Source organism: Sinocyclocheilus rhinocerous, unplaced genomic scaffold (genome assembly GCF_001515625.1).
Source record: "Sinocyclocheilus rhinocerous isolate Xijiao unplaced genomic scaffold, SAMN03320098_v1.1 scaffold1029, whole genome shotgun sequence".
Taxonomy (NCBI): Eukaryota; Metazoa; Chordata; class Actinopteri; order Cypriniformes; family Cyprinidae; genus Sinocyclocheilus; species Sinocyclocheilus rhinocerous.
The window spans coordinates 478,755-490,607 of NW_015664012.1; the positions used below are offsets into that span (position 1 = coordinate 478,755).

An 11,853-nucleotide genomic window follows, 5' to 3' on the forward strand; every position below is an offset into this window, starting at 1 on the left:
ATGGTTAGAGAGTCGGACTCATAACCCAAAGGTTGCGGGTTCGAGTCTCATACCGGCAGGGATTGTGGGGGGAGTGAATGTACAGCGCTCTCTCCCACCTTCAATACCACGACTGAGGTGCCCTTGAGCAAGGCACCGAACCCCCAACTGCTCCCCGGGCGCTGCAGCAAAAAATGGCTGCCCACTGCTCCGGGTGTGTGTTCACGGTGTGTGTGTGTTCACTGCTGTGTGTGTGCACTTTGGATGGGATAAATGCAGAGCACTAATTCAGAGTATGGGTCACCATACTTGGCCACATGTCACTTCACTTCACTTACAGGGAAGTTGAATTCCCCCAGAAGGGTTGTATCATCGCCCAGGAAGCCTCCTCAGTCCCCTCGAAGTGCTTCATCCAGAAGAGGAGGCTTGGCTCCGACATCTTTGGCCAATTTCTTCAAAGCGGGTGGAAGACCCACGGGCAAAGAAGCAAACAGTCAAGACAAGAAAACACAACCTGGTAATAATTCAGAATCCAGTAATCAAATTTTCCCGAAATCCAGCAATCTGTTTGAGACATTTCTATGGCATTTCTTGTTTTCCTCTACATTCTAATTTAGTGCTCAAGCAACATTTCCTATTATCAATGTTCAAAACAGTTGTGCTGCTTAATATTTTGTGGGAACTGGTACTTTTTTTCCTGTATCCAATGATGAATATAAGTTCAAAAGAACAGCTGTTAATGTGATTTTTTTTATTATTTAGGATTTTTTTTGCAAGCTTCATGTTTGAGACCTTTATATGGCATTTCTTGTTTTCTTTTAGTCTTAAAAGCATGTTCGAAAAAGTCTGCCAAAGCAAAAGAGGCTGACAGCAAAGAGTGCCCCGGGGAAACATCAGCAGGCACCAAGATCTCCACTGAAGACCAGGACAAGAGGGCTGCCACATCTCTTATCTTATTTGAGGAGGTGGATATCATTTTTGATGATGACGCTGGATTTCTGGCTGCAATAAAACACTTCATGACTACAACCAAGAGACCAGTTATTCTAACAACCAGCGGTGAGTAAAGTTGGCAGTGAACAGAAAATTACAGTTTGTGATATGTGAATTAGTCATCATGGGACTTGTTTTGTGCAGATCCAATCTTTGGTGCTTCGTTTGATGGATACTTTGAGGAAATCCATTTCAAATCTCCTTCAGTGGTAAGTCCACTTAATTTATTTTCTCCTTTGTTAAAACAAAATGTATCTTGTGTTGAGTCTTGTTTGTGATTGTCGATATTTTTGACTTTTCCAGGTGGATGTGTCCAGTTACCTCCAGCTGCTGTGTCTAGCAGAAAACATGAGAACAGACACTAAGGATCTGTCCTGTCTGCTGGACTGGAACAGGTGTGATATTCGTCAAAGCCTCCTGCACTTGCAGTTTTGGGCCTGCAGTGGTGGTGGACAGCAGGTGCATCGGCCTTTGCCTTCCTCAGGTAAAGATATAATTGACTCTGAAAAAGTACACTAAGAACTCTTGGTTGTATATCGTAATATGTGAATATTCTCATCAAAAACAACTTGTTTCACTCTGTAGAGCTCAAAGGGGACGTCAAGAGTGACATTCACCATCAGTCTGTCAAAGCTCAGGATGTAAATGAGGATAAAATACCACCCTGCCACACTGCATGCACAGAGAGTTTGCTGGGGATCCGAAATATGCAAACAGAAAATATTGCAGATTTGCTGCTAAAGGTGAGTGTTTATCTCCCTAATGTAAAAGCCACTAATGTTATTTATTTATTTTTTAAGCTATTAATAGTTTTATTCAGCAAGGATTCATTAAATCAAACGTGACCATAAAGAAGTTTGTAATGTTAAAAAAAGATTTCTGTTTAAACTAAATAAATAAATGCTGTTGTTTTGAATTTTAGAACTATCAAATAATTCTGGTGGGGAAAAAGTATGAGAAGAGGTGGAAATTCACCCCTTTTATTTATATGTGTGTTTGTGTGAGCAGTATTTTGTCTAAATGAAAATACAAACTAAAAACAATTTAAAATGTTAATTTTCATATTTGCTAAACCTGATAAAAGTGTTAAGTTTTTAGTGTTTTTAAAGATTAAGTAAGTGCACAAGGTAATCCACATGTATAAATAGGAGAAATGAGCATGTGCCATGTAATATCCAACACATGATGATTTAAAAAAAAATTTTTTATATTGCTACAAGAATTTGTCCCTGATCAATCTATTCATATCTTACAGCATGAGTCTCCAGTAATAGACAGCGTTAGGTGCTGGGATCTTCTCTCAGAGGTCCATAGAAGGGGAGTGAATCTTCTCTACTCGAATATGGAGAGTCTGCTTCCTCTGCCAACTCGTCTTTTACCACAGTCCACACTCAAATCACAACCAACACCAAACCCACAGTCCCATCCTGAGCAAGTACCTCAGACAGTGAGGTTGGAGGTTTTGGAAGAGCCCTCTGATGACGGTAGTCCCCTTAAAGTGTCCTCCAGAATGAGGGGGTGGAAAAAGATGGGCATGAGCAATAAAGACGTTTTCCAGTCTGATTCAGAGTCGGAGGACGACTTACTCTCACTAACAAAAACCAGCCAAGATCCTGCTCAAAGCACTAATGTAGATCCAGCCAATGTGTCTGTGAATGTGTCCAAAGCTGCGCCGGTAAAACCAAGGCGTGTTGTGTTATCCGAAGCTGAAAGGAAGAAGAGCAAACCAGTGATGCAGTGCCTAAGCAGTTTAGCAGAGTATATGGACCACATGTCCTTCCTAGACTCCTCACTGCGCTACCAGCCGCTGCAAACGGAGGGTTCCTGCAGAACACAAGTCTTTGGCTGGACTGGTGCAGAGGTCAAGAGTGGGATGACCGATGACATTCGGTTAGAGTGTGTCAGCCGAGTAAATGGTGTTAATGTCAATGAAATCCATGCTGCATTGGGGCATTTGAGTTTTAGGAAGTGCAAGGCTGTAGTCTCCGAAGCCTGGGACAGAGCACAGCAACTGGAGGAGGAGATCAGAAGAGAGGCAGAGGAGGAGCTCACCCTCCCTGTGCCTCCACACAAAGATGGCTTCAGCCTCACTCAAACTACACCTTGTGACCCAAGGTGAGAATTCAGCTGCTCTATATATATTTTTTCTTTTATTTATACCCCATATAATCTAATATATATATGTGTGTGTGTGTGTGCATAATTTATTATGCAAGTTGATATTCTGGTCATATTAATTTTTCCAAGCACATTTTACCAATTCCAAACCACATCAATCTCAATAACTATTATTTTGCATTTAATCATTTATAAGTGATATATAATTGTTAACAAGGGATGGAAGTGAAAAATGCCTTATACTCAGGTGTGCATATAAAGCAGGTTTTTCTTTTATGGGTAAAATGAGCCAAAAAAGAGATTTAATTCACACTGAAAAGTCAAAAATTATTAAATGTCTATAAGAAATATTCAAAACTAAAGCAATACAGAAATTGCAAAGTTAAATCATGACCACTGGACAGTGAAATGCTCAATAACAATTTTATATCACTCATAAATGATTAAATACAAAGATAATAGTAGCTATTAATATTGATGTGGTTTGGAATTGGCAAAATTATCAACTTGCATAATTATGCACACTGTATGTATGTGTATGCATATATGTATTGCAATTCCTGAACATTTTTGAGTGATGCAAACAATTTTTGAATCAGAATTTTACAAAGGGTTAAATCAGACATGCTATTAAAATGTTTTAAACCTGTACTCTTAAACCTGCAAGTTCAAGACAAGGAACACGAAACTAGTATAATAAATCTTTAGAAAACTAAAAAGTGTTTTATGTTACTAGCGAAATCCTTGCAAATATAAAACAAATGTTCAATTATATCCATTACCCATACATAGTCTCATTATTTTAGATTACACTGTCTCCTCTTTTTCCTGTTTGTGGTTTATACACAACCTACTGTAAAATAAAACGTAATCTTGTGCTCATTTTGTTTCGTACAGGGTGATGGAGAGGAGAAGTGAGGTGATGAAGTCGGTGCTCTCCTCCAGGTCCGCTGGAATGCTTGGAAACCAGGCAGCAGCAGCTCTGGACTACCTCGCCTCTCTACGTACCATCTGTAGGTCAGAGAGAATGAAGGAGCAGGGAAAGATCAAACGCAGGTGAGGGTCTAGAGGAATATATTTACATATTCATCCAAACGCCGCTCAGCAGCCTCAGGTTTCGCTGCGTTTGCTCTGAACTGAAGCACTTGTGTCTTCTCTCGAATTGCATCCAGGAGAGCTGAATTACTGTCTTGCGCTACAACGCCACACTGGTCAAACCGCATTACTGCAGGCTCTTACATTTGGTCATATGAGATCAAACGACTACTCGACAACAAAAAGATTTGTCGACTAATTGTTTCAGCCCTATAAATATTGCATCTCATAAATATGTGTTTAGTACCTGATGCATGTTTTTCGCTGTGCTGTCAAGGAGGTGTGAAACTGCAACTTGGTCATAGTTCATGGGTCTAAAAAAAGCAAAACGCAGTGGAGGGACAGGATGTGGCTTTTGCAAAGCTTAAATTAACCGATGATGTTTTATTCTCATTTTTGTCAGTATGAGTCTTTTGAATTTTATCACCATTTGTTTTGTTTTAAATGAACACCTTCACTTGCTTTGTAGTGCCAAAACTAATTTAAAGATCCACGTTTAACAAAATAATCAGTGTTGGGTTTTTTTTTTCCCTCTTGTACAGGTTCTTGCACTATTTGGATGGTATACACTTCAGTCTTCCTAAAAGCACAGTGGAGTTCCTGGCTTCCGAGTTCCCTTAAATTACACACATTTTTAGGCAGCTGCTTAAGGGCTGCTGGTAATATGCATTTGTACAGTAATATATACTCAGAAGGAGTGTGGTTTTATGTTGTTGTGTGGACACCACATATTTGTACTGATGTTTTAAATGAGATGTTTCCATTATGAAGATCATTTGTTTTGTACTTTGTCATGCATCTTCCGAAATGTTTTATGAAGTAATAAATTTCAATTTGCTATTTGCCAGCAAACATGTTTTTCTCAAAATATGTATGTAAATTGCAAGAACTCTGTGAACATGATGGTGCTGTTTGAACTTTTGTTTTGTTGTTTGTACGTGAAACCTCATGTCATGAAGCACACTTTTCACTTCCACATCTCCTGAATGGTCTGGTTTTAGTCCACTTGAATCTAGTTAGATAACTACACCTGTTAAACCAGTAAATGCAGCATTTTGTTCTGTATGCAGTTTCAGTGTGTGACTGGAGTATATTTACCAGCTTGCAAAAATATGTGGCTGTTGGCACCTACGGTCTTGATAATCTCATGGTTTGTTTGGTACAAGTGTAATATTGCATTTAATATTTTAATCGTATTAATCACAAGAACTGTCCACAATGGGTTGGTGTTTGGTGTTGCTCCTACTTATGCAGTATTTGATGTTAAAGTTATTATTTAATAGATTACATTTTAGGTTTGTTTTCTCCAGGAAGTGAGCACGAAGGGTTTTTTTTAGTAATTAAATGCTTGCGGAAGACCTCGCTTGTTAGTCCAGCCGCAGCATTTCACCGCGCACAAGCGCATTTGAGTTTCGAATCTGACGCGAGCGGAGCGCTACGCGGTCGAGGCACTGAATGAGCGTCAAGTAAAAGCGTGAAACCGCGCCCTATAACAGATAAGAGGTGAAACTACTACCTATGTTTTTAAAAGCATTTCGCCTATGGCAAATCGGGAAAAGAACAAAAAGACACTTCTAGAGTTGGCGAAGCTGTCACAGAATTGCTGCTGTGCTGACTGTGGAGCTGCAGGTAAGAACAGTAGAGTCACCGCCGCTTTAAACTGCTGAACTCGCAGCCAGCAGTTCTTTCTGTACTTTAATTGGGATTCTCTGGCTTAATATCCTGACACCCTGTTTATCATAGTTTAAAGTTACAGTTCTGTAGGTGCTCGTAGTAGCCGTGAGTAAACAGCTTCTCGTTGTCATGGTTCGATCACTGTAACTATGGCTTCAGTAAAACTGGCATTTGTTATTAAACCGGTAGCATTTTAGCTTACATTTCTTTTGAAATGTTTGTCAAAGAAGGTTTAGCAGGGCTTACACGCTTTTTAAACCATGAATTTCCATTTCCATGCTTTTCTGACTTTTCTATAACTGTATAGGGATTATAGAGATATGTATAGAGTTAAAACTATAGAGATCTATAACATTTAACTTTTCTAACATTGTATGGAGATGAATCTCGAACGATTCATTTTCTAGCTGATGATAGAATCAAAAAATGATGTATTTGTAAAAAAAAGTCTTTATTTTCATGATTTTTCCTAAAATTACTTGACAATATGTCCTGTTTTTCCCTGGTTGTGGGAACTGGGTTATTTATATGTTTGTTTGACTCTTGTTATTTGAAGATCCAGATTGGGCTTCATGCACACTGGGAATTTTTGTGTGTCTAAACTGTTCTGGAACTCATCGCAATCTTCCTTCTGTAAGTCGTATCAAGTCTATACGCTTAGACTTCTGGGATGATGAGCTTGTGCAGGTATGTGAACTAAAAATTCAAATGATAAGATATTTGTTATTGCATGTTAGTTTTTGTATGGTCACTGTTTTAATTTTCTGAATCTAGTGGTTACAGTAGATCATGAATGTGAACCCTAACACTGTTGCGTTTCCTTTCAATGCATTTTTGGATTTGAGAAGTTCATGAAGGCCAATGGAAACCGTGCTGCCAAAAACTTCTATGAGAAATTTGTCCCAGTCTTTTATTATCAGCCCCAACCATACGATTGCGAGTAAGTAGTCCAACCTCTTCTGTTGACTGAAAAGTCAAGCAAAAGCATACATTAATTTAAAACTGAAACACATACTAATTTATCATCATAATGGAACAGATCTCTGTTTTGGGAAGTTTAAAAAAAATAGCTGATCAAGCAAACAAACCGGCAAAAAAAAAAGCAGCATTGTACTATTGTTGGTCACAGTAAGAGGAACTACTGATTCATCTAAAAGGGGTTTCTGGTAATGAAGTCCAGCCTTTTGATTCTGTCAACTGTACTTTCGATTCTTAATATGCTGCATTGTACTTGCATCTGTTTAATATATGGTCATATTCAGCTAAACTAGTATTATCTGCTTTATGATAAAATAGTAAGTGTACGTTCAGACTATAATATGTACTGTATGTAATTTACACATCAATTATTTCCAGCATTTAGCTCAACAAAATGTATTCAATGTACACTGTATAGGGTCCTCAGAGAACAATGGATTCGAGCCAAATACGAAAGAATGGAGTTTACAGAGAAAAATAGACAAAGACCTTACACAGCAGGTAATCCATTTTAGTTCCCAGATGTTTTCATTTAATCTTTGTTCTTTAAAGGTTTATTTACTTTATTCTGTTTCATCTCTGCTAATATTAATGATGATAACATTAATCTTTCAACTAAAATAGTTTGCCTTGCTCTAGGTGTCTATGAGGGCATGCTGTGGAAGAAAGGAAAGGATAACGGACAGTTTCTCGAGAGGAAGTTTGTTCTTTCAGTGCACGATTTTACCCTCAAATACTACAAGGAGGATGTGAGAACTTTTTGTTGAGCAATGACGTTTGCACATCATCAAGAATGAAATTATATTTTACTGAAGGCATTTGTTGTAAAATGCAGTGCAGACTGCGAATAACAACATGACATTTAAGTCCATCAAAGCTAATAGTATGCATTAAACATCACGATTCAACACAATTCTAGCTGTATTTTTAAATATTTGAACTTTGATTGAAAAATAGTAGAATCTAATGATGTATTAGGTGCACAAAGGAGCTATTCATTAAACAATATCTGTGCTTTTCAGGAATCTAAGGGACCAAAGGCAACTATTTCTGTGAAGGACCTGAATGCAACCTTCCAGCCGGAGAAGATAGGACATGCTTATGGCCTTCAGATCACCTACTGTGTGGATCATCACACCAGAAACCTTTTTGTTTACCACAAAAATGGACAGGTAAACCTCTGGATTTTTTTCTGCTCTATTCCCAAGAATTGTGCAACTGTAGTGCAGATTTCAAATTTTTTTTTGTCCTTTTTGTTTTTCTTCCTCAAGTTGAACCAGTTTCAAAGGCAGCTTGAGCACTAAATAGTATCTGCTCTGTATTTTCTCCATTTTAGGAGATTGTCAATTGGTTTAATGCCATTAGAGCTATTCGCCATGTCTACCTGAAAACAGCCTTTCCTACAGCTAGTGATGGAGATGTAAGTGCATTTTGTATACTAGATTTTTGACTTAATAGAGTACAACGTGTCACCTCAGTGCTTTCAATTTGCTTTACATAGCTTTTGAAAATCTGTTTTTTCTGAGTTTTCTCCTGTCATAGTTGTGTTAACATTGCCACATAAAAAGGAAGTACTGCAAGTTTCTCCTTTTCCAAGTGATTTTACTTCCTAAAACCTAACAGCTTAAGGCCTGTCTTCCCTTCCATTTCACAAAATAAATGATTGTCAAACAAACACTCTACACCACAATGTTAACAGGACACGGAAATGTGGTTTTGGTGTTTTGTGAATTGCTGCATTCCTAAACAAGAAATGTGTTTATTTTAGTTGGTTAGCTGACAGAATGCTCTATGTGTCTTGTAATTGACTAGTTTTCTAGGCTAATTCAGGAACAAATTGTACTGTGAGTCATCACTGAAAATCACAGTAGATATAAATTTAATTTGGGTCAATGACATTTGTGCTACATGTTCATCTTGTTCTGCTCTGTAGTGTTAGCATTACACAAAAGAGTTTCACTTTGTGGTTTATTGGTGTTACAAATAAAATGGTACAAAATAATAAATATGAAATAATAAAATAATAATATAAAAATAATAATAATTATAAATATGTAAACACAAAAGTTTACTGCTAGAAATATGATTGAAATTTAATCTAAAAATAACCAAAGCTCTGTGAAACAGTTGGTGAGCAACATTTTTTTTTTCTTGGACTAATAATGCATTCATTATTATCTTGATTATAAACTCTTTTACCAATTTTGTCTTAAGCTAATACCATGGATAACCAGAAACTATTTAAAAGAGGGTTACATGGAGAAGACTGGCCCACTGGTAAGAGTTTTCCCTCCTAGATGGTTCTCTCTATGTTGATTCTTTGCATATTTTAAAATCTAGATTTTCCAGTGTAGCAAGGTGTTTGTATTTGCTCTTAAATTGCACAAGCATTTAAGGATAAATCAGGGTATTCTTGTAAAACACCCCAGCTTACACACCTCTTTACACACTCACCATTTCAAGTCACACCACTGTGTCCATTTTTTTATGTAGTTCCAACATCTGTATGCTGTTCTATTGTAACTATAATTTATATAAATAATTGTACTACCACTTATGTGACGGATGTTAAAAGTCTGACATTTTGAAATGAATTTAAAAGTAATTCGATATAAAAACAAATAACACTGGCTGTTTGTGTATGTTGAACAGCAGCGAGAGCCATTCAAGAAAAGATGGTTTATTTTGGATTCCCTGAACAGGAAACTACTCTATTTTAAAACACAGCTGGTATGAATGGCTTTTTCCCTTTCTTACTGTGTCAGTGTTTTGTAGTTCAGCAAAACTCTAAACTTCAAACACATAAGTGTCATACAAGTGCTACATGAAATTGTTGAGGGAGTAGTGTGAATTTTCTTTTCTTTTTGTCCTAAAGGATGCCATTGAGCTTGGGGTAGTTTTCATTGGCTCAGAGAATCATGGATATTCAGTGAGAGAGTGTGTCCCTAAAGGAACGAGAGGCAACAAATGGAAGTGTGGGGTAATTGTGGAGACGCCAGATCGGCAGTTCGTCTTCATGTGCGAGCAGGAGCGCGATCAGAGAGAGTGGGTGGAGGCCCTGAAAACCGTCATCTCCAAACCCATGATGCCGCAAGATTACACCAGTAAGATTATAACACTCTTAATCAGATGTGCTAATTAAATATTACAAAACATAAATGAGGTGTTAAAAAATAACACTCTGTCTCTTTTCAGCCGAAGCCAATATTCGTAGACGGAGGTGAAGACAATGACTGGATGGGACAATAAGCTCAGACTCTGTCACTAAATCTATTTAAAATGAACCCTGACATTCTAGGTAAATCTAGGGTTAAAACATTTGAGTCCCAGACCTGATTTACTCAAAGGGAACTGTGGAAGAATGTGACTTTTTTGGGGCATTGTTTCTAACAAGCAGTTTAAAAAAAATTCTCACTTGGTGCATTTTGGGATGTGAAACCAATCTGAGAAGACTGCAGTAGGTCAGATGAGGATAGACTGACTGGTTGAGCTCTCTAAAAGGAGCACAAAGAATATGACTACGTCTGAAGATGGATAAGATCTGGGCTCTCAATACAAGTAGAGATCCTGAAACAAGCCTTGGCCAAGACGAGAATCTCATCTTAGTGAGAACCAAATTAGACTCACGTGTAACTGTGAATCCACATGCAGGAGCTCAAACACCAAATAGAAACTAAAAATAAGGAATTATGGTTGTACAGAAATGGAGACATGCAAGTGACGAAGTGTGTGATGAAAATGCTAATCATAGAACACCTGGGTTTCATAAACTGACATTTGGCCAGTTTTTATTTACCCATATCTTCTGTTGTTCTTTTTGTTGCTAGCGTGGTGCATGTCATTTTCTTCACTGACTAATAACTTTAGCATTATGTTCATACACTCTTAAAAATAAAGGTGCTTCACGATGCCATAGAAGAACCTTTTTGTTTATATGGTTCCATAAAGAACCTTTAACATCTGAAGAACCTTTCTGTTTCACAAAAGGTTCTTTGAGATTACTATTATATTATATTTATTATATTATATTATTGGACAATTTGAAGCTTAAAGGCTGGGAAACCATCTTAAAATCAGCTAAGACCAGCAAAACAGTTTGGTGCTTTTTTGTTAATGTTGTTCAGCAGAGACAAACTTTTACAAATGGAGAAAAAAGTGGAGTCACACCGCAAATATGTGGTTGGAAATCGTATCACACCAAACTATTTTGGGTTCAATGCGCAGTTTGTCCTGTGGGTGACAGTAATGGAAAAAAGTAAAACCTCATCAGCTGCTGCACAGAGACAGAAGAGACAGACGCGTTTTTACAGCGCTGCGCATTAAAACCAATCACACTCGATTCTGTTGAGCTTATGAATGCAATGGCCAATCAGAGGTGTCCAGATGAGTCATCGCTGAAACGCCGGAGTTTTGTTCAGTGCGCGAGAATTCTCTGCTCTCGCGAATTCTCTCATATGCAATAAAGTGCAGATGTGCATACGAATGCAAGTAAGATATTCATTTCACAGTGTAAACGGCTTCAGTGATTATAATGGGAGTTTTTGAGATCGTTTGAACTCTGGCTAGACCGAAGTCAATGATAATGTTCTTTGATCATGTAAATGTTCTTTGCTCTCTTTCTGTGCAATGAAAGTGTTATCATTAGTAACGTACAATGTTTTTATTAAATTCACATTAAATACAAAGTCAGTCATATTAAAAATATTTTATGGAATGACACCCATATCTGGTACTTAGTAAAAAGATGGGTTTTTACTATTATGCTACTTTGCCCATCGCCCATTATAGGTAAACTGACATAATCTATTAAGGTGTAAAATGCATTTACTTATACATATTTTAGAATCTAGATATTTCATGATATAGCTTAGTTACCACGTTTGGGAATATTTCGAATAAAAAGGAAAAAAAAAAAAAAAAACATAAGCCTAGGCCTATTAATTGATGACACGTTTCGGTTTCTGTCAAGCATATTACATCGCTGAGTTAATTTGTAAAACAACTTAAGTTTCTTCA

The 11,853-nt window shown here is 37.4% G+C and overlaps 2 protein-coding genes across 5 annotated transcripts in view; both read left to right on the top strand.

The window, feature by feature from the left end:
• atad5a (ATPase family AAA domain containing 5a) overlaps positions 1–5,164 on the top strand; it is a 19,424-nt gene extending 14,260 nt beyond the window's left edge. For all 3 annotated transcript variants that reach the window (XM_016539604.1, XM_016539606.1, XM_016539605.1), the window contains one exon: positions 4,728–5,164. In XM_016539604.1, coding sequence (XP_016395090.1) covers positions 4,728–4,806 — 79 coding nt within the window. In that variant the 3' untranslated portion in view covers positions 4,807–5,164. The remainder of the gene's footprint in view (positions 1–4,727) is intronic.
• A 417-nt stretch (positions 5,165–5,581) lies between these two features.
• Positions 5,582–10,711, top strand: LOC107729170 (arf-GAP with dual PH domain-containing protein 2-like). Of its 2 annotated transcripts, XM_016539566.1 has the most exons (11): positions 5,582–5,814; positions 6,416–6,546; positions 6,708–6,799; positions 7,256–7,338; positions 7,477–7,586; positions 7,860–8,009; positions 8,174–8,257; positions 9,052–9,114; positions 9,490–9,567; positions 9,713–9,941; positions 10,033–10,711. In XM_016539566.1, exons 1-11 carry the CDS (start codon positions 5,727–5,729, stop codon positions 10,059–10,061), a joined length of 1,137 nt encoding a protein of 378 aa, XP_016395052.1. In that variant the 5' UTR covers positions 5,582–5,726; the 3' UTR covers positions 10,062–10,711. The 2 variants fall into 2 exon arrangements, with proteins under 2 accessions (XP_016395052.1, XP_016395054.1); XM_016539568.1 differs by lacking the exon at positions 9,052–9,114.
• The last annotated feature ends 1,142 nt before the right edge of the window (positions 10,712–11,853 follow it).

What these genes read in the sequence shown, in the direction of transcription:
- LOC107729170 (XM_016539566.1), top strand. Translation starts at nt 5,727, where the DNA reads ATGGCAAATCGGGAAAAGAACAAAAAGACACTTCTAGAGTTGGCGAAG. An exon ending in ACAAAGACCTTACACAGCAG is followed by an intron (nt 7,339 to 7,476) that starts GTAATCCATTTT and finishes GCCTTGCTCTAG; the next exon opens with GTGTCTATGAGGGCATGCTG. An exon ending in GATGCCGCAAGATTACACCA is followed by an intron (nt 9,942 to 10,032) that starts GTAAGATTATAA and finishes GTCTCTTTTCAG; the next exon opens with CCGAAGCCAATATTCGTAGA.